The sequence below is a fragment of the Sus scrofa genome, chromosome 6 (genome assembly GCF_054392235.1).
Source record: "Sus scrofa isolate SSC_HxYL_T2T_F1_AM1 chromosome 6, Sscrofa_HxYL_maternal_Yorkshire_Landrace_v2.0, whole genome shotgun sequence".
In the NCBI taxonomy this organism is placed as follows: Eukaryota; Metazoa; Chordata; class Mammalia; order Artiodactyla; family Suidae; genus Sus; species Sus scrofa.
The window spans coordinates 150,742,898-150,764,832 of record NC_139388.1 but is presented as its reverse complement, the minus strand read 5'-3'; the positions used below and the strand labels follow the sequence as shown (position 1 = coordinate 150,764,832).

General features: G+C 40.8%; 1 protein-coding gene and 1 long non-coding RNA gene across 13 annotated transcripts in view; one reads left to right on the top strand and one right to left on the bottom strand.

Moving 5' to 3' along the window:
• Positions 1 to 21,935, top strand: part of PDE4B (phosphodiesterase 4B) — a 552,462-nt gene that overhangs the window by 398,436 nt on the left and 132,091 nt on the right. For 6 of the 8 annotated variants that reach the window (XM_084957908.1, XM_084957915.1, NM_001130019.2 and 3 more), the window contains 1 exon segment: positions 21,544 to 21,738. In XM_084957908.1, coding sequence (XP_084814034.1) covers positions 21,544 to 21,738 — 195 coding nt within the window. 8 annotated transcript variants of the gene reach the window in all.
• The window catches only part of LOC102162258 (uncharacterized), a 156,898-nt gene that overhangs the window by 99,982 nt on the left and 34,981 nt on the right, over positions 1 to 21,935 (bottom strand). Inside the window, exons 4-5 of one of the 5 annotated variants that reach the window (XR_014808071.1) lie at positions 17,191 to 17,330; positions 835 to 950 (exon numbers count right to left, since the gene is read on the bottom strand). The exons of 3 other annotated variants lie outside the window; for them this stretch is intronic. This is a non-coding gene — a long non-coding RNA (uncharacterized LOC102162258). The remainder of the gene's footprint in view (positions 1 to 834; positions 951 to 17,190; positions 17,331 to 21,935) is intronic. One more of the 5 variants, XR_014808070.1, reaches the window with a different exon arrangement.

The window sequence follows — 21,935 nt, the reverse complement described above, 5'->3', positions numbered from 1 at the left end:
GGGCTGACAACACAGGGAAGCTTAATAGTCTCTAGGCAGTCACTCCCACAGTTAGAGCTGCTGAATTCTCCCCGATTCTTTGTCTTTCCATCCCCCACCTAGCCCCTTGCTCACACATGGATCTGGATTTGTGTAAATGTCAGAAAGCATATTCTAGATGGAAGGATAGTCTAGGAAGTAGGAAGAACATAAGCCAAAGCGAGCAAATATAGCTCCAGGAGAGGGCGTAATTCAGCTTGTTTAGAGCATAGATGAGCAGACCAAGCTTAGAAGGTCAGGTTCACAGCATACCATTAGGACGTTGACTACCAGACAGATGAATTTGAACTTTCTTCTGTCTGCTCTGGTTATAGTTATGCATTAAAGGTTTGGGCACAGGAACTTTAAATTACACGTTGTATTTTGTGCTACAATTAAAAAAAAAATAAAAGAAGCTTGAAAAGTGACTTGAATACCAAGCAGACATGATAAGCCCACTGCAGGAATTATGAAAAGATGTTTGAGAGTTCCCTGCCCTTTTCTGTCATATTTTTCTTCCAAGATAACAATGAGATTTATAGTTTGTGCGTTAAAAGAACTGTTTGCCTGTGAACAGACAAAAGATCAGCTATTCCTAATTTCTCTAATAAAAGTTGTTTCTACTTTTATTAAATAATAAAGGACCTTAATCACCTCTCAATTCCATAGTGAAATAGTTCCTAAATTGTAAACCATGCACATAGAAATGGAAAGAGTATTAGGGCTTCCTCGTCTAGAATGGCATGGTCATACTTCAGAATAGAATTTTTTTAAAAGAAGCACATTGAAGAATATTGAAGAGGTGAAGTGACTCACTTATAAAATTGAGAAGAAGGCATGCAAGGAACTCAGCCAGACTGCATAAGGTGGTGGTTTTTATTTGTCCAAGCAGTACCACATTATCGAGGTGGCACAGAACACGGTACATCCATCTGTGAATCAGAAATACGTGAGTCACAAACACGGCATGAAGAGCCCTTTAGATGGTTGAAACTGATGTTTTCGTTTGATTGGGTAATTTAACAGTAAGTTAGCATAATTGAGTATTAAAGAGGAAATCCAAGTTGAGAGAATTGTTTGTGAAGAGATAAAACAAGGAAATGGGATTATTGACAGAACTGGAAAAAAAAATTTAGGAGATGTCTCCATCAAATAAATCAGCCCTTCAAATGACTTGTTTACCTGTTTGTGAGTGAGTCAGTCAGAGCATGAGGACATAGGAGAAGCAATTGAATAGGATGCTGTGCCAGTGTGTTTCCTCAATACTTAAATTTGGAGGTAATGATGATTGCTGTTATTGGAAAGGTGGGTTTGTAAAGTAACGATGTCCTTTCCAAAATAAGAGTCACTGAGTAGGAGTTGATCTCTGAAGAGGAAAATGAATTCACATTGGATAAAAATGAAATCATCTCTATCCACTTCAAAACACTGATCCTATAGCCCTCCTTTGAAAGCATTGCTCTGGGAAGGGAAGCGGAAGCCTGTCACAGCAATGTAGGGCTCTCATTTTCCATGTAAGAGTTGGGTGTGAGTTAAAAGGATCCTCATGGCTCCCCAAAGAGACGGTGCTAGTGAGCCCCCCCCCCATAAGCCTGACTGGCCCCACCTTACCTTGGCTTTGGGAAAGGAAAAGAGGGGCTGCTCACCCTGATAAAGGCAAGCTGTGACCTGCTCATAGGCATTTGGTTTAAATTACAGGAAGATTTAATTTCCAAAAATAATGGCAAAGAACAGCAAAGCCTGAGGACTTTGCTTGAGCTCTAATAGAATCATGATACCATTTATTTTTGGAACACTGACGTTTCTGAAACTCTTGAGATGCAAAATCAATGCTAAGTAGTTTTTTAGAAAATTGGATGCATTTTACGTAAAACCACCACCAGCGCTAGAGACAGCGATGCATAAAAGCCGCACAGACAGTGCCTTGAATACACTGGAAAGCACAGTCTGGGCTTCTGTCTGGAAGCACCTGGCATCCGCAACACATTTTCAAACATTTATCTTTTAAGTCGTCTCTGCTCCTCTTGATGTTTCCAGCTTTGTTTAGTTAGAGAACCTCTTAGCCTTTCATCATACTTTTCTTATAATCATCAGTGTTTTAAACACAATAGTGAGTCATTGGTGAACAGATATTTTATACCATGATAAGAGCAATGATAAAATCACATAGGAAATGAGTGTAGGTAAAGAAAACATGGCCATGAGCTGAGTCCAGGGACTCTCCAATATATAGGGTTTGGGAAGAGATTAAAAACCTAGGCAAGTCTTGTACAGCAGAAATTGGCAAAAGATTATAAATCAACTGTATTTTCATAAAAAACACAACAAAGCAAACCCAAGGAAGTCAGTGAAATAGGAAGAAAAGCAGAAGATGCTATTTTGAAAGTCAAAAAGAGAAAGATTATGTCAGATGTTCCCAACACCTTGAGAAAGATGGTGCCTGAGAGTTCATTGGGTTGAAAGAGATGTAAGACACTGATGATCTTGACAGGAAAGGTCTCCTATGAGGTGCTATGGACCAAACCTCCATCCTGGTGTGTTAGGAGGAAACACAGATGTTGAGGAAACGGAGATACTTAGTACAGGCAACTTGTGGGAGAGTTTTGCTTTAAAAAGACTTGCAAAAGAATGAGGCAATAAATAATAGGTAGAGGGTCACATGTGGAAATCACAAGTTGAAGAAAAATCTTTAGGTATGAAAACTTTCAAAAACTCATGTTTTAAAGGGTCCAGTTTGGACACATATATATTCATGACATCATCATTGCATTCAAGGTAATGAACATGTCCATCAAACCAAAAGTTTTCCTTTGCAACCCCTCCTCCTGCCCCTCTGTGACTCCTTCCCCAAGAAACTACTGATATTCTTTGTCACTAGAGATTTGTTTTGTTTTCAAGAATTTCACATAAATGGAACTATACAATGTATATGCCTTCATTCACTCAGAATAATTAGTTTGGGATTAATTCATGTTGTTGCAGGTATTGATAGTTCATTCTTTTTATTGCTAAGTGGCATTGCAAGTATAGCTATTTTATAATTTGTCCATTCATCTGTAACATCTAGACTGTTTTTAGTTTTTACTATAACAAAGCAGCCAGGAATACTTAACATAGACAATCATATCATCTATGAATAGAAACAATTTTACTTCTTCTTTTCCAGGGTAGATGCTTTTATATCCTTGCCTTGCTTTATTTACTGATTAGAACCTCCACTAAAATCCTGAGTAGAGGTGATGAGAACAGACATTATTTTTTCTAATTTTAAGGGGAAAAATTCAGTATTTCACTTTTAAGTATGATTTTAGAAATAGCTTTTTTTTTTTTTTTTTTTTTTTTGGTCTTTTTTTTTTTGTGATTTCTTGGTCTGCTCCCGTGGCGTATGGAGGTTCCTAGGCTAGGGGTCTAATCGGAGCTGTAGTCACGGGCCTACGCCAGAGCCACAGCAATGCGGGATCCGAGCCACATCTGCAATCTACACCACAGCTCACGACAACACCGGATTGTTAACCCACTGAGCAAGGCCAGGGATCGAACCCACAACCTCGTGGTTCCTAGTAGGATTCATTAACTACTGAGCCATGACAGGAACTCCAGAAATAGCTTTTTCGTAGATTTTCTTTACCTAGTTAAGACATTTCCCTTCTATGATGAGTTTTCTGGAAGTTTTTTTTTTTTTAATTATTAGGAATAGATGTTTACTTTTATTGAATTTTTCCTGCATCTACTAAGATGATCATATGCTTTTATTTTCAGGTATCCCATTCATATATTATTGGATTCAATTTGCTATAATTTTGTTAGGAATTTTTGTGGTTGTATTCATGGGGGAAATTATCTATTGTTTACTTGGGCTATCTTTGTCTAATTTTAGTATCGGAAAAATGCTGACCTTATTCTATGAGTTGGGAAGTATTCCTTTCTCTTCAAATTTCTGAAAGAGTGTGTAGAATTAGTATTATTGTGTCTTTAACTTTCTGGCAAGATTCCCCAGGGAAGCTATCTGGGCTTGTGGTTTTCTTTATGTGAATGTATTAAACATTAAAATTCAGTTTCTGTAATAAATACAGACCAGTTTACATTATATTTTTCTTCCTGAGTAAGCTTTGGTAGTTGTTTTTTATATTTTGCCGAGAGCAGCTTAGCAGGATGCGGCTGAAGAACGGGTGCTGTGAAACTTAAGGAAAAAAAGTTAACATAAACAAGACACAGAGACATTTATCTTAAGTAAAGGTGGGAACTGGGGGACTCAAGGTCTCAGGGACCAAGAGCACTGCCTCAAGAAACCACACCGTTTTTATTGCGATCTTGAGGATGACGTCAAGTGAGGAGGGGGTTGTAGGTGCAGGATATAGGTTTTTTTAAGTTATTTTAAAAGTCACATAGCCGGTTGCTGATTAAGCTTTTATTCTGACCTTTAGGCATTTAACAATCATTAGCGTTTGAGGAAGCTTGGAGTCAGCTATCTATGCATAGCATCTAGAGAATCACCATTGGCTTCTGCAGACGGTGTGCCCATCTGCAGCAACCAGGCATGCCTAGGTTTGCACCTCGGTTCTCCTTGCTAATGCATATCCTGCTAAGGACCCCTCATAAACCCCTTAGGGCCATGAGGCTCATCTTCCTCTTACTCTGTAGAGGACCTATCATGCTTGTGCAAACGGCATGCCAATCTGCAGGTCCGGTGTGCCTAGACCAACGCATTAGGTCCTCATTCAGCTGACCCTATGAATAGTTATGCCTTTAGGTCTTTGTTCTTAAGCTTAAGTCATTCACCAGCACTGCGCCTGTTTTTCAAGCAGGGGCAAAGTAAAGCAGGACAAGATGGAGTTTTCAGCAAAGAGGCTAAGAAAATATTGTAGAAACATGTCTCTTGACAATATTTCAAGAAATGTATCCATTTTGTCTATTGTCAAATTTGTTGACATAAAGTTGTTCACAGTATTCCCTTATTATCTTTATAATATTTTTAGAATCTGTACTGATGCTTCTCATTGCTAATATTGTTAATATGCATAGTCTCTATTTTTTTTCCTGGTGAATCTGATTGGAAGTTTGTCAGTTTTAGTGGTGACACAAAGAACATATTTTGGCTTCATTGATTCTCTCACTCCCCTTGTCCATTTTATTTCCACTGTTATCTTTCTTCCCCCTCCCCCCCCTTCTGCTTCTGCTGGATTTCATTTCTCTTGTTTCTCCTAGCTTCTTAATCCAGAAGCTGAGGTCATTTATATTATTCTTTTCTGATAAAAGCTTTTAGTGCTATAGATTTGCCTATAAGTACTGCTTTAGCTGCCTTCCAGAGATTTTGAATGTTTTTATTTTTATTCTTATTCAATGAAAAATACTTTCCGTTGATGGACATTTGGCTTGTTTCCATGTCTTGGCTACTGTGAATAGTGCTGCAATGAACATATGTGTGCATGTGTCTTTTTCAAGGAAAGCTTTGTCCGGATATATGCCCAGGAGTGGGATTCCTGGGTCATATGGTAGTTCTATGTATGGTTTTCTAAGGTACCTCCATACTTTCTCCATAGTGGTTGTGACAATTTACATTCCCACCAACAGTACAGAAGGGTTCCCTTTTCTCCACACCCCCTCCAACATTTGTTATTTGTGGACTTATTATGATGGCCAATCTAACTGGTGTGAGAATGTATCTCATGGTAGTTTTGATTTTCATTTCTCTAATAGTCAGTGATGTTGAGCATTTTTTCATGTGCTCGTTGGCCATCTGTATATCTTCATTGGAGAGATGTCTATTCAGGTCTTTTGCCCATTTTTCAATTGTGTTGTTGGCTTTTTTGCTGTTGAGTTGTATAAGTTGTTTGTATATTTTAGAAATTAAGCCCTTGTCAGTTGCATCATTTGAAACTATTTTCTTCCATTCTGTAAGTTGTCTATTTGTTTTCTTTTTGGTTTGATGATTGGATTAGGAGATGTGGTATGTATACACAATGGAATACTATTCAGCCATAGAAAGGAACAAAATAATGCCATTTGCAGTAACATGCATGGAACTAGACACTCTCATACTGAGTGAGGTAAGTCAGAAAGAGAAAGACAAAAACCATATGATATCACTTATATCTGGAATCTAATATATGGCACAAATGAACCTTTCCACAGAAAAGAAAATCATGGACTTGGAGAACAGACTTGTGGTTGCCAAGAGAGAAGGGGAGGGAGTGGGATGGATTGTGAACTTGGGGTTAATAGATGCAGACTACTGCCTTTGGAATGGATTAGCAATGAGATCCTGCTGTGTAGCACTGGGAACTATGTCTAGTCACTTATGATGGAGCATGATAATGTGAGAAAAAAGAATGTATACATGTATGTGTAACTGGGTCACCATGCTATACAGTAGAAAAAAAATGTATTGGGGAAATAACAATTGAAAATTTTAAATACAATTAAAAATAACTAAATAAATACTTTCTATTTCTCTTTTGATTTTATCTTTAACTCCTGAGTTATTTAGAGTGCTTAGTTCCAAATATATGGAACTTTACTAGAGATCTTTCTGTTATGATTTTGAATTTAATTTACTCTGACCAGAAAACATACTTTGTATGACTTGGATTTTTAAAAACTTAGAGACTTGTTTTATGGCCTACAATATTATCTATCTTGGTAACTATTCCATGTACAATTGAAGAGAATGTGTATTCAGCTGTTGTTAGGTGTAGTTCTCTATCAGTCAATTAGGTCTCATTGCTAGTGTTGTCCAAATCTTCTGTATCTTTATTGGGCTTGCATTTGTTGTATCAATTATTGAGACTTTAACTGTGGATTTTTTATTGTTCCTTTTTTTGTATAATGTATTTTGAAACCCTATTTTAGGCACAGCAATTGTTAGAATTGTTATATACTCTTTACAAATTATCTCCTTTGTCACTACGAAATGATCCTCTTTTATCTTAGTAATATTCCTTACTTTTAAATCTACTTGTTTTTATATTCATATGCTCATTCTATATTTCTTTGGATTAGTGTTATTATGGTATATTTCTTTTCATTCCTTTTCCCTTTAACTTATTTGTGTCTTTGTATTAAAAGTGGTTTGTTATAGGGCTTTCCTGTTGTGGCTCCATGGTAATGAGCCCAACTAGTATCCCTGAGGAAACAGGTTCAATCATGGCCCTGCTCGGTGGTTTAAGGATCTGGCATTGCTGTTAGCTATGGTGTAGTTGCAGACATGACTTGGACCTGGTGTTGCTGTGACGGTGGTGTAGGCTGGCAGCTGCAGCTCTGATTTGACCCCTAGCCTGGGAACTTCCATATGCTACGGGTGCAGCCCTAAAAAGACAAAAAAATAAAAAAATTAAAGTGATTTATTATAGGAGGCAGCTTATAATTGAGTCATGCTCTTTTATCCATCTTGCAAATGCCTCTTTTAATTGTGGTCCTAAGACCATTTACATTTAAAGAGATTGTTAACCTGGTCAGGTTTAAAGTTGCTGTATTGGAGTTCCTGGCGTGGCTCAGTGGAAGCGAATCCAACTAGGAACCATGAGGAGGCGGGTTCGATCTCCGACCTCGCTCAGTGGGTTAAGGATCCAAAGTTGCTGTGAGATGTGGTGTAGGTCGTAGATGCGGCTCGGATCCCGCATTGCTGTGGCTGTGGGATCCCGCGTTGCTGTGGCCGATTTGACCCCTAGCCTGGGAACCTCTATATGCTGCAGGTGCAGCCCTAAAAAAAGACCAAAAAATAAAAATAAAAATAAAAATAAAAATAAAGTTGCTGTATTGCTATTAGTTTCCTATTTGTCCTGTCTGTTCATTACATGCTTCCCCCCCCACCCTTTTTTTTCCTGCTGTTTTGGATAATTAAGTGTTTTGTGCTTTCATTTCATTTTCTTAGGTATAGCTCTTCGTTTTAAAAAGTTTAGTGGTTACTTTAGGGATTTTAGTGTAAAATTTGGCTTACCACAGTCTGCCTTCAAGCAGTGCATATAATATGCATATAGTATAGTAACTTTTCAACAACATATCTCCATTTCTCCCATCTTTGCCTTTTGTTTTACTTCTACGTGTGTTAGAAATATCACAATACATTATTATTTTTGCTTCTCAGTCAATTATATTTTTCAGATATTTTAATAAGAAGCAAAAAACCCCCTTCATTTCATTGTGTAGATTCAGATTTCCATCTGGTATTATTTTCCTTCTGCCTAAGGGATTTCCTTTACTATTTCTTTTACTTCAAGTCTGCTGTTGATGAATTCCCTCAGATTTTATATGTCTAGTGGAAATCTTTTTGTTTGCTATTTTTTACTTGTGGGTTGGTTTGTTTTAGATATAAATCTTTACAGTTTGACTATTTGTTGATGTGCAAAATGTAAAATGATGGTACAGGAGTGAATAAAGTAGCACAGTCTATGAATGGGTAGGGTTTAGAACAGAAGGCTGGCTTTAGATATAATCATGGAAAATTACTGATGGTAACAAGAGGAAAGCCTGAGCAGATAATTATCAATGCGAGTTGATTGGATTTGTTAATGGTTCCAATCAAATTGGGTTTAAAACCAAGATCCACTATTCAATAGATGAGTGGTCTTCAGCAAAGTATTTAACCCCTTCGACCCTCAGTTTTCACATCCATAGGATCAAGTTAACACCTTCCCCACAGAGTGATTATAGCAATGAAATGAGTTAGCTGCTTTCAAATGCTTAACACGTGGCCCAGAATATAGTGAGTATTCTATACCTGTGAGGAAAAAAAAAAAATGTGTTACTTTTCTTAGCTTATCGCCCATGTCTGCAACTTCATTTTTCCACCTCTGCTTTCTCTTATCTTCCTCCCCTCACTCCTCCTTCCTTTCCAAAAGAACATATTTAAAACTCAAATGCCAGGCTGTCTGCAGGTGCAGTGTTCAAGACTGATAAAATTTGAGGCCAGATGTTAACTGAGGTAAACACTATTAAGTGCCCTGTAGACCGGAGGTTGAGGCAATGATTTCCAATTTTATGATTATTATTTGAGTTAATAGCATACCATACTGCCACTTCTTCTACCCCCTTTCCTCCACCAAAAAGGAGATATACAGTCTATTTGTTCTCTAAAGAGTATAATTTTTGAAATACAAAGTTCTTGAAACATTAAATAATGGCATTTCACAAACTTAAGACTGGAAATGCAACCTCAATACACACCTCAACTCCTACTTGAAGATCTCTCTTAAAGGTCAATGACTTGTGAAGTTTGATCTCAAAACTGGTCTCATTTTCTGAAATAAGCCCAGAGTAATAATCACAAAAAATATTTCAAACCTGTAACAAGGTTTTAAACTGATATTTTAAATATGAGCTTCCTAAGGATTAGTATGGGAGCTTTGCCAATGACAGGAAATCAATAAATGAGTCCTTCTCCTAATGAAGAAGTGTTTAAAAAAAAAAAAGCAATAAATTGGATCTGCTATGAATCAGTGTATTGATTGTTGGTGTTTAATATACTCACACATTCATTTATTCATTCATTAATTCATTAAACAGATATTGGTTAGGGACAGGCAATGTGTCCCAGGCACACTTCCAAGCAGTGGTTAATACATTGGTACATACAAGAGATGACCCTTGAGGAGCTTGGAGTTTTATGTACAAGGGAGACAGTTTTAAAAATAATAAGCATACAAATAGATGTAGCAAAAAGTTGTAATAAGTAGTACGATGAAAAGGGAGAAGGAGTTTTTAGTAGGTGACTTAATCCAAGGCTTAACGAATGAGAAAAAGGCAGCCATACAAACAGTAGAGAAGATAGTAAGCAGAGAGTAGCCTGCATTCATTCATTCAGCAAATATTTATTCAGCACTTTCTATAAGCCAGGAACTGTTTGAAGCAAAGAAAACATACCAGTGAACAAAGCACATGTGCAAAATTGCTGAGATGGGAAAGGATTTGGCTTGTTTCTAGAATGGAAAGGAAGCCCTTGAAGCTGAATCATATTGAGCAGAGGTGAGTGTGGTATATGATGAGGTTGGAGGAGTGGCAGGGGCTGTATTATATAGGGATTTGTAATCCAGGTACGCAGTTTGGATTTTATGCTAAACGCAATAACATGATTTGCTGTTTGTGTGAAGAGACTGCTCTTGCTGTGATGTGGAGAAGGATGTGGAGGACGGAGGGAGAGTGGAAGCCAGGAGACTCATAGGATGGCTACTTGAGTTCAAATGAGATTTTAGTGCCCTGAAACAGTGGTGGCAGCAGAGATGGAGTGTACAGTTTTGATGTAGGAGAGAGAGGACTTTTTGGCCAACTGAAAAAGAGGAAGGGGATTGAGGAAGGATGTAAAATCATGGGTGATTCATCTGAACAGATGGCAGCTCCATTTAACACAGTGAGAGAGACAGAGTAAGTGGAGGGAAGGTAGTGAGAGTTGCTGGGGGAGGTTTGGGATAAAGAGTAAAAGAAATTTAAGTTTGATGTTCCAAGATTTAAACAATTAAGTCAATACAGATGGGAAATGCAGTGTCTCATGGTTTTAACATGTCCTCCATCACTGAAGTATATATAGATATGCTAAGTGACCATTTATCTACAATATTTTAGCTATGGATTTCAAGCAGAATTCTGCAGCATTTCCAGGTAGTATGTGAGAACTTAGGAAAGAATGCAATGATTTCTTGAAATCATCACTGGTTGAATAAGAAATGATTTTTCCCAGGTCAGACACATTTTTCTCAAAGGTAATTTCTCTTGGCTTTGAGCTACTAGAAGTTGGCAGTGTATTTCTTAATAAAGATTTTATTGAATTCATAGATTTTATTATTGGCCAGGCTACCAAACTTACAATGAGAGGATTCATATCTTAAGAGACCTTTTGAATATCTTTTTTAAATGCTATTTTAGCTTTTGTTGTTTTTATTATGATAACATTTTAGGAAAAGTAGAGAGTGTAGGCAGAAAAATATTGAGCTCGTAGGATAATCTGTACATCCAAAGTGCAGCTAGGGCAGCAGCAACACAAAGTAGTTAAGTTCTCAACTTTGTAGCAAGTTTTCTCCCTCCAACCCCCCTGCTTTATAAAGTCTCCATACAGAACACATGCCCACAAATAATTATTCTCATCTAGGAGACCCCTAACTTTCCTGGGAATCACTGTCCTATAGAAAGTGACCTACTGTGAAGAGTTGTCCTATGTCTTAGAGGTTTAGCAGATGAAAGTTTGACGGTGGATTTGTAAAATTTCAGCCATTATTAGAAAACACAGGGAAACATACATTTTATAACATTCCTATTTCTGAAAAATATTTTTACCTAGAAATAGATGGGCAGAGTACTTTGTAAACATGTTAGAAATAATATTCTTATAATTTATGAGGTATGATCGTTTATATTTGGTCCCATTTTTCTTGTGCATCAAATCATATAACATAGGACTAACCCAATGTGAAGTTATTACAAGAACATTAAAATATGCTCCTAAGCATTTGAAATGAATGTATTTTTAAATTAGGTATCGGTGTTACGCTTTTTGTTTATGCATTTCTTTAGGGAAATGTTGACACTTGAGAAAGGATCTCAAATAACAAACTAAAGAACTTGCAACATAGAGTCCTTAACCAAAGGAACATCAAGAGGACTATTCATGGCATTTTGATCCCTGACGCCATCAACACTAAGGGATGAGGACGATCATTGCCAAGTAGGATCATTTGACTTCTTCTTGGGCTTAGTGCCCTATGGAGGGTGTTCCAGCCCTTCTCTGCAGGTGGTATTTGGTAGAAAATCCCTGGTTCTTCCTAATGGAGTTGGTTTTTAGTGGGTAATCACAGCAGAGGGCAGGAGATGGCTCCATGTTCCCATACCACTTACATTCCTTTTTGTCGGAGAAGTACATCTGTACTGCCTGCGATGGGTATGAGAGAAGCTAAAATAAGATTCCTGGTCTCAGATCATTTATTCCCTCATTTTTTTTTTACTTATCAGACTGAGTACCTCTGACAGGCTTGACCTTTAGCAAGGGAATAGATAATATGAAAAAGGTTCTGTGTCTTTGAGGAATACAGCCCTTTGAGTGCAGACTAGAACACTAGCAATTATGCTGGACAAGTGCTATGTTAGAGATACAGCAATTGATAGATATCAATACAGAGATAACCATTCGAGACAATGGAGCAGCTAACTCGGCTCAGAAAGTGGGGAGATTAAATCACTAGCTTAATAAATGGTACCACATTCAAACCAAAATATCACTTGACCCAATTAATTTTTTATTGAAGTATAGTTGATTTACAATGTCATGTTCATTTCTGCTGTGCAAGAAGTTGATTCCACTATAGGCATATATATTCTTTGTTTATATTCTTTTTCATTATGGTTTATCACAGGATGGTGAATACAGTTCCCTGTGCTATACAGTAGGACCTCGTTGTTTATCCATTCTATTATATATTATATATTCTATTATAATGTATAATAGAATATATTATATCCCAAACTCCCACTCCATTCCTCTCCCACCCCCTTTTCCTCCTTGGCAACCACAAATCTGTTCTTTATGTCTGAGTCTATTTCTGTTTTGTAGATAAGTTCATTTGTTCATATTTTAGATTCTACATATAAGTGATATCATATGGTATTTGTCTTAGACTTTCTGACTTACATCACTTGGTATAATAATCTCTAGGTCTGTCCATGTTGGGCAGACAATGACAATATTTCATTCTTATTTATGGCTGAGTAATATTCCATTGAATATGTGAATCACATCTTCTTTAGTCATTCATCTTGGACATGTAGGGTTGTTTCCATGTCTTGGCTTGTGAATAGTGCTGCTATGAACATCGGGGGGGAGGGCATATATCTTTCTGAATTATGGTTTTGTCTGATATACACCCAAGAGTGGGATTTCTGGATCATAGGGCAACTCTCTTTTTAGTTTTTTTTGAGGAAACCCCAGACTGTTTTCCATAGTGGCTACACCAATTTACATTCCCACCAACAGTGTAGGAGAATTCCCTTTTCTCCACCCCCCTCCCCAGCATATGTTATTTGTAGACTTTTTAATGATGGCCATTCTGACCAGAGTTAGGTGGTACCTCATGGTAGTTTAGCTTTGCATTTCTCTGATGATTAGTGGTGTTCAGCATCTTTTCATGTGACTGTGGGCCATCTGTATGTTTTCTTTGGAGAAATATCATTGATCCAATTATTTGGTTTAGAATGATATGGAAATGGAGAGTGGAAGGAACCCAAAGACAAAGATTACTACTACCTCTATCAGTCTCAACTCAAACGACACCACCTGAGGAATATGGGTGGTGTGCCAGGCAATTGACAGTCTACGAGAGTGTACAGAGTGGGCCTGCTGGCCACCCAGGCTAGAAACATTCTTCTCTGTACCTGTCTCTACCTTACTACAATGCTTTATTTTCTCCATAGCATTTATCACTTTCTGAAAGTATCTCATTTGATTTATTTACTGTCCATCCCCCCCGGCCCTCAAAGACCTTGTCTGTCTTATACATTGCTTAATTCTCAGGCCCAGAACAGGGTCTTGGAGTTTTTTTTAATTATTTTTGTTTGTTTGATTGTATTTGACCATGGCATGCAGTGGCTTGATGTGGGATCTCAGTTCCCAGACCAGGGATTGAACCCAGCTGCAGTGGTAAAAGCCCAGAGTCCTAACCACTAGGCCATTGGGGGACTCCTCAATTGTCTTGTTTCATACCGGGTGCTAATAAACATTTGTGGCATGAATGGGTTATCATGAACAACCTTAAACCACATTCAGGCACACTTGAGAACCACTCTTGCTTCTTTTTCCAAAATCCCCATAAAGTGTTCAATCTCCGAGGCTCCTCAGAGGTCTCCTGATTCATTCATTATTCATTTCAGTGGGGAAAGACTAAGGTGTGTGTGTGGGTGGGGCAGCAGATAGGGAGTCCCTGTTTCATGTCAGTTATTCCCCATGGAGCAGGAGCTAGTGGCCCGTGCTCCGGAATCCCAAGGCTCTCGGGCATTACCCTGCTGCCTGTGGTTAAACCTCTCTGTGGGGAAAGCAGTTTTGAATTACTGCTGTGATGTGATTTTCAAAATCCCTAGGAAAAAAAAGGAAAGCAGTGGGAAGCTGTTTCTGGAATTCAGATGAGCTGAATGTCATAGTTCTCCTTCTCACTCTATGGGACAGAAGTTAAGACTTTGGCATTGGATTCTTAGGGCAAAAACTGAGATATTCTGCTGTAACTGTGGTCAGAGGAGGACTGCCTGCTTTCAGCATTCTATAGCATGCAGACTGTGATTTTGCACAGTTAAGTCCTTCCCTAGAAATTAGGACCAGCTGCAGCCTATGGCCATTAATTATATAAAGATGTGTCACTGTCACTGTGGGTAAAAATGCATGCCCCTGTGTAGCTTCCTCATCTCCAGGGACCAGGCAGCACACTGGGGTGGTGACGAGTATATGTATATAAGGGCATGGTTATGTTTATCAAAATGATAAGCAAGAGTTTGAAGATGTTAGTTTCTGAGTGTAATTGAGGGAAATATGTTCCAACGGAACTTGAAAGAAACACAGCATTTTTTTTCCCCGCAAATATACCACCACCCCAACACACACACACACTCCATATACAAACATACACCTTATGATAGACAGAAAATTCTCCAAAGCCAAAATTCCTGGCATCCTACAGGGAGGATAAGAAAAGGAACCTATTCACTCCTTTGGGGACTCTTCTGAGGGCTTTATCTGCTAGAGGTTTTAATCCAAATAGAAATATTTTACAGTTCCCATTGTGACTCAGTGGAAACAAATCTGACTAGCAATCCGTAAGGACACAGGTTCGATCCCTGGCCTCGCTCAGTGGGTTAAGGATCCGGCATTGCTGTGAGCTGTGGTGTAGTTCACAGACGCAGCTCGGATCCTGCGTTGCTGTGGCTCTGGTGTAGGCCAACACCTGCAGCTCCGATTCGACCCCTAGCCTGGGAACCTCCATGTGCCATGGCTGTGGCCCTAAAAAGACAAAAAAAAAATATATATATATATATGTATATATATATAGGTCTTTTTATCAGATGAGAAATGTTAAGCTGGTGGGTATTTGTTGGATGTCTTCTAGCATGACACTCAGTTCTAGGCCCTGAGAATACAAAATGAATAAGGTTTAGTCCCTGCTTCAAGGTCAGTCTAGTGGCATGAAAGAGATAAGTAAACAGAGAAATACAGTCTAGCACTGTAGATTCTGGGATCAAAAAGGGTCTGTGGGGCATGGAAGAGTGGATCCTGGGTGCAGATTGCAGGATGGGATTAAAAGAGGCCCATTTGAGGAGTTCCCATTGTGGCTCTGTGGGTTAAGGACTAGAGTTTTCTCTGCAAGGATGGAGGTTCAGTCCCTGGCCTTGGATCTGGTATTGCCACAAGCTGTGGCATAGTTCACAGATGCGGTTCTGATCCAGCGCTGCTGTGGCTGTGGTGTAGGCCAGCAGTTGTAACTCCTATTCGACCCCTAGCTTGGGAACTTCCATATGCTGCAGGTGTGGTCATAAAAAAAAAAGAAAAAGAAAAAGAAAAAAGAGATCACACCTGAGAATTTTGCAAATAAAGTTTTGCATTTGGGAACCTCAGTTTTCTCCTTTTTGAAATGCGGAGGAGCGAATCAGCCCAGAGTGGTGAGAATTCAGCGATGTGGATGATACTCAATGAGTCAATTTTTAAGAAAGAAAAGCAAAGTTGAGACCATGGCACACACTCTCCAAGTGTTGCTGAGCCATTCTGCTGACCTGGGAGTTTAAGCCCCTTCTGGAGAGTCTGCCATCTTTTCAGTGGGGCTGCTTGTGAGAATAAGCCAGAGCCGTACCCAAAGAAGGACTGAGTTGTCAAGAAAAGGCTCCCCTGATTCAGAAATGAACGATTCCTAAGATGTTGCTTTCTGCGTCTTTGTTACAGAAATTGGGGTATGTGCAGGTAATTGGGGATCAGGAAACAACCACCCTGGGAAAAATTGCAGGCAATTCTATAACCACCTGGCTTAGCTTGAATTCTTGAAAGTAGAGCTTCTCTTGGCTTAATAAAAGGTTTCATCTACACCTTGTGGTTCTGTTCTTTATCCCTGATTTTTCCTCCCAGGCTTAGGAATAAGGTTTCAGTCCTGTTTCTCCCTCTAAGATTGGCAAGTAGCCCTACCTGCTCTGGGTAGGAGGCTGGGCGGTGCAGCCTGGGGAAGCGGTAGCTGCCGTCTGCCACCTGCTGGCGCCCTCTCAGCCCTCGTTCAGGGCTGGCTTTGCATGGATTCCAGGGAATGGAAACCGTCAGGAGAGAAAGTGGGGCACAGTATGTGCCTACTTTGATTAAAAAGAAAGAGACGAGAAGATAGCAAACAGAAATTGGTATAGGAGGGCTTTTTCCATCATGGAGGTTTGTGAAAAGATCACCATCTCAAACATTAGTGATTTTTCTCTCTTCGGGGTGGACACAGTAGCGCTTTGAATTGTTTTTTTTTTTTTTTTTTTTTGGTCTTTTTTAGGGCTGCACCCAAGGCATATGGAGGTTCCCAGGCTAGGGGTCCAATTGGAGCTGTAGCCGCTGGCCTACAGCCACAGCAAGGTGGGATCCAAGCCATGTCTGCAACCTACTATGCCACAGCTCACGGCAACACCAGATCCTTAACCCACTAAGCGAGGCCAGGGATTGAACCAGAGTCCCCATGGATGCTAGTCAGGTTCATTTAACCACTGAGCCACAACAAGAACTCCCTGAATTTATTTTTTATTTTTAGTTTTAGATTTTTGCCTTGCAAAGCTTATCCAATAAGTTAAGGCCACATCTCTCTAGTCTCTTGGAGGAAACAGCAGAAACCCATGCCAGCAGGGATGGAGATGAGCGTAGGGCAACAGGAAGAGGAAAGGCAAAGGGGAAAGATTTCATAGTGAATATCAGTATTTTTTTCATTGGTTCAGCCAACATTTTTGAAGATCTAGTCCTTACAGGGCTCTGATCCAGATGCCTGGGATACAAAAGTGAGTAGGATTGGTTCCCTTCTCTTCTGGAGATAAGAATCTATGGGGGAGGGGGCAGCTAAATAAATGGAGAACTAAATAAATGGAGAATTAAGTACAGATCACAAAGACTGTGATCCAGTACTGCTGTAAAGTAGTCTAGGGAGGCACAGAAGAGAAGGATGTATCTCAGTTGAACTGGTAGCTGCAATGTTAGAAAATACTTACTGGAGGAGGTGACACGAGCTGAATTTGAAAAGAGTGACTTATCAGAGACAGTGGCGAGAAGGGCAGTTCAGTTACAGGGAGCAGGACCTCTCACACATAGCATGACCTGCTACTGTCGCTGCCTCGCGGAGCTGAGAACTCTAGATACAGAGCAGGAGAAATTTGTTAAAATATTAGGTCTTAGTCTGGGGTTAATAGATGCAGACTATTGCCTTTGGAGTGGATAAGCAATGAGATCCTGCTGTGTTGCACAGGGGGCTATGTCTAGTCACTTGTGATGGAGCATGATCCTGTGAGAAAAAAGAATGTGTGTGTGTGTGTGTGTGTGTGTGTGTGTGTGTGTGTGTGTGTGTGTGTTTGTGTGTGACTGGGTCACTTTGCTGTACAGTAGAAAGTTGACAGAACACTGTAAACCAATTATAACAGAAAAAAATAAAAGTCATTAAAAAATATATTAGGTCTCAGACAACAAGCAATTGATTCAGTCCAGGGGCATCTGCCGAGGGAGGCAGCATACAGAATCCTGGATGTGAGAGAGAGGCCTGGAGGGAGCTGGGAGTGTCACTGGCCCTAGAAAAAAAGACCACTTTTAATACTGTTTCAGTCCATCTGCTGGCAATGGGCAGGTTCCGTCCAATATTCAGAAATTCGTGCATGGCACCCTCTCTTTATCTGAAACTTCTGAGCGACCTCACTTAAATATCGAAGAAAATATAAGCTCAAAAGTATCAGTTACAGTGTTATTTAACACCATAAATGTGATGGCCAGTAATAGAGAAGATGCTGAAGGAAGCTTGTAGAGCATGGGGTTGGAAAATGAGAATTTTGGAAACTGTGCACTACGTGAAAAAAACTTGTGAAAAAAATCAAAATTCAAGCCTGCAGGGAAAATATTCCGAAGGAAAATCTTATACAGCTGATTTTTCTCTCTTATCTATATTTTAGGTAACACTTGCTTTTACAATATTTTTTCTTCCTTTTTTCTGCCCCATTGATGGCATATGGAAGTTCCTGGGGCAGGAATCAAACCCAGCCACCGATACAACCTCTGCCACAGCTGCCACAGAGCTGGATCCTAAAGCCACTGTGCCACAGCGTGAACTCCAACAATAAAACTTTTTCTGATAAAGAAGGGTAAAGGTGAAATGTGTCTCCTGATTAAGGCAGAGGCCAAAATGACTCTAAGTAAAGAATGACCCATTTAGATGTTTGTTTCTGACATTTCGGATTCCGCTTTCTCCCTAATTGTGTTTCACTTTGTGTGGTACATTCGTTTTGCTTGTTACGTCTGTCTCCATTCCCCCCGCCCCTTGCCCACACCCCTCTTCCCACCCTGGATCTGTGGGCCGTATTGTGATGTCTGCCCGCTAATTTTGCTGTGACTGGGGCTGGTGTCTGGTTGGTGATTCATGTTTGTTCCTAAGTTGTGTATCTGTGTTGGTTGCTTTGAACCAGCGCCCCAGGGAATATGAAAGGCCATTTGTCTCCCCGAGACTGCTTCTTTGCACCAGGGAATTCTTCCTTGGCTGCTTCTGAATTCCAGCAAGCTCTCCCGTGAGTCTAGGCAGAGTGAAAAAGAAAGAAGAAAAAACCCCAAACAGCACCAAACACAGGAAAGCAGCATGTAGAGGGTTTTAGTGTCTGGGTCCAGTCCCTGCTTACCTGGCACAACCAAGCCTCCCGGGTACCAACTCTAGGGGCAGGACGCCTTGCGACATCTACGTGAAGGGTGGCACTTATGATTTACTTTCTGCCCACGAGGAATGCCTGAAGCATGAAAGAGGGCAGAGTGAGCCCTTGTGGAAACCCTCAGTGGAAAAACTTCTGAGAGTTTGGTAGGCAGACCCACTTGGCACCTCTTCTAAGATTTTAGCACAGATTCACACAGCAGTGATATTCATAAGGTTTAATGACTGGTCCTGCCTGGACACTGACCAATTAAATAGACACAGGCCACTGAGCTGAAGCTAGAAGCCCCCTGCTGTACCAGACATCAACCCTTTAGTTACTGGATAACCAGGAAGTCCAGCCGATCCTGGAGGGTTTACCGAAGTGTTTTGATGGTTTAATACCCAGGAAAGATGTACAGATAGATACCAAATGAATCACAACGTGACTACTCATGAAATTTCAAAACTTATGCTCACTTTACCCAGCCCCATCTTCACCTTTTTTAAAATGATTTTTATTTTTTTCCATTAGAGTTGGTTTACAGTGTTCTGCTAATTTTCTACTGTACAGCAAAGGGACCCAGTGACACACATATATATTCTTTTTCTCACATTCCCCTCCATCATGCTCCATCACACGTGACTAGAGATAGTTCCCAGTGTTATACATCTTCACCTTTTCAGAGCTTGCCCTCTTTAGCCTTAAGAAGAGTTCGGAGCCAGCGTCAGGACCTACTATTTCTACAGGCTCTGGGTGGCTCAAAGGAATGCTTATCCATGAAGGAGCTCGTTCTTTTGTTCAACGACTAGTGTAGATCTCACCCAGGACAAGTTGGCAAGTGAGCTTGCATTATGTTTTCACGTGCTGCAGTGGATTTGCCATACAGCATAGCTGTCCCTTGGCTCAGGCTGGCAAACAGGCCCAAATATGTGAGTGCTGGCCCACCGACAGTCTCTGAAAGACAGCCTCATCCTAGACCAGGATCCTGCTGTGAAAATCCATCCGAAGCACCATAGAAGATCAAATACATGTTGTTATGGCTCTTCCTTGTCCTTTTAACCCGAGAGTCTCACTTACTGCTTCGTATCAGACACCCGGAGTTTGTGAGTTGGCTAAAAGCAGCTTCTCAGACCGGTCTCCGGGAAGCAGTATAATCCTGAATTCCGTCGTTTCTTCTTGCCCTCTTTCAGTGAAACCTACTGCTCCAGGGTCATTTGCTACCTCCCCTGTCTTCATTCAAGATAACAGCCAAAGTTGCTCATAATCCATTTTGAGCGGATGAATTTCATTTGAATGTAAAGATTGAAGAGTGAGTGCCCTCAGTTTCCCAGGGAGCCCTTCGGGGGTTCTGTGATCGCAGAAGTCTGGGGGCGTAGGGGACTGAGTGGCAAGCCTTGAGTCTTCTGCTTCCCACTCTGCAAGGTACTAGCCTGTGACTTTGAGCAAAGGTATTTCACATCTCTCTAAGCTTCATTTTCCTCAAAGGCAGAGGAGGATCCTACTATATACATCTCAGGGTTGTGATGAAGGGGAAATGGAATAATAAATCAGAAAGCAACTTGTAAATTAAAGAAATATATGCCGCATCCACCCCCAAGAGCACAGGCTGTAAGAACAAGGGAACGAAAAGAACCATGAATGTAGAAGTAAATTGTGGCCGATGGCAGCTGGATGCCTCTAAGGACCACTCACATGGTCCAGCTTGAAAAAGAGAGCACACCCAGCCCCATATCCCCAACCCATTTCTGCAGAGCTGTAGCCCAAGAGCAGTGAGTGGTCTAGAGAAATGTGGGGTTCCTGTCAGTCTGAACCTAAGGGAGGTTGTGCATGCAGGCAAAATGTACAGGGGGTGATGGAGAGTGTTGGAATGCAAGGGTGATGCCTGCCGCGTCACCAGGACCGGGAGAGAGAAAACAACAGACCAGAGGTCTGCCCCTTCCACCTGTGTGTTCACTGCTCAGAGCTTGGTCAGATGGTTCTGGACTTGAGGGTACCCCTCCAGAATGAGGGAGAGTGACCAAAAATCTCAATGGCACTCTTCTGCCAGGGGCCATGGCGGTATCCTCCTTCGGAGAGAAAGCTCTGCAGCCTTTAGGGGCGACTGGGCAATAGGAGATTAATTAAGCCATTTTCTGGGCTTCAACTTGCATATGAATATTAAGTCTCAGGCCGAGCCTCTCATTGAAGCCGTCTGTCAATGTTTTCAGGATCGCACTTCATTCCTGAAACTTTCAGAAATGGGCACACGGTGTCTCTAATGAGACTGTGATCATTATTTATGGCAGGAAGAAGTCTCCCAGCTAGGAAGCCTCATTCAAGTGATAGCTGAGTGTCTGACACTTAGAACTGCGTGCGATGGTGTATCTGGCGTTGCTTATTATCACGAAGTTATTTTATGAATTTGTCAAAGTTGATCATGCCACTGCAAGGCCAGGGGGCTTTGCCCCGGGGGTCAGATGCTGACCCCACTATGTGCTATTGATGGAACTTCTCTGGGACCATTTACTTTATACGAAATGAGAATGGGTATGCCTGCACGTCAGAGCTGTTTGGAGACTCTAAACTTTCTATGAAGTGCGAGGTGCTACATACAGGGCCCGGCAGGCATTGGTTCCCATGTGTGTGTATCACATGCCCTTCTCCTGTGGTTCTCATGGGACCTGCTTTCTGTTTCTCTTTAAGCTTTGATGTGGAAAATGGCCCTTCCCCAGGTCGGAGCCCGCTGGACCCCCAGGCCAGCTCTTCCTCTGGGCTGGTGCTTCACGCCACCTTTCCTGGGCACAGCCAGCGCCGAGAATCCTTTCTCTACCGATCAGACAGCGACTATGACTTGTCACCAAAGGCAATGTCGAGAAACTCTTCACTTCCCAGCGAGCAGTAAGTATGTCTGGCTCCCAGTCTCACACGTACCTCATCTTTAACCCCTTCACACCCGAGCAGCCACGCGGTTCCCCTTTAACCCATGGGAAGGAGGGAGGAGAAGAATGCAGGTGAGTGGAGGAGACCGTGCTGACCACCTCAGGGACAGTCATGCTGCCTTGCATGACAAAGATGTAGCCAGGGCCCCCAAGCAT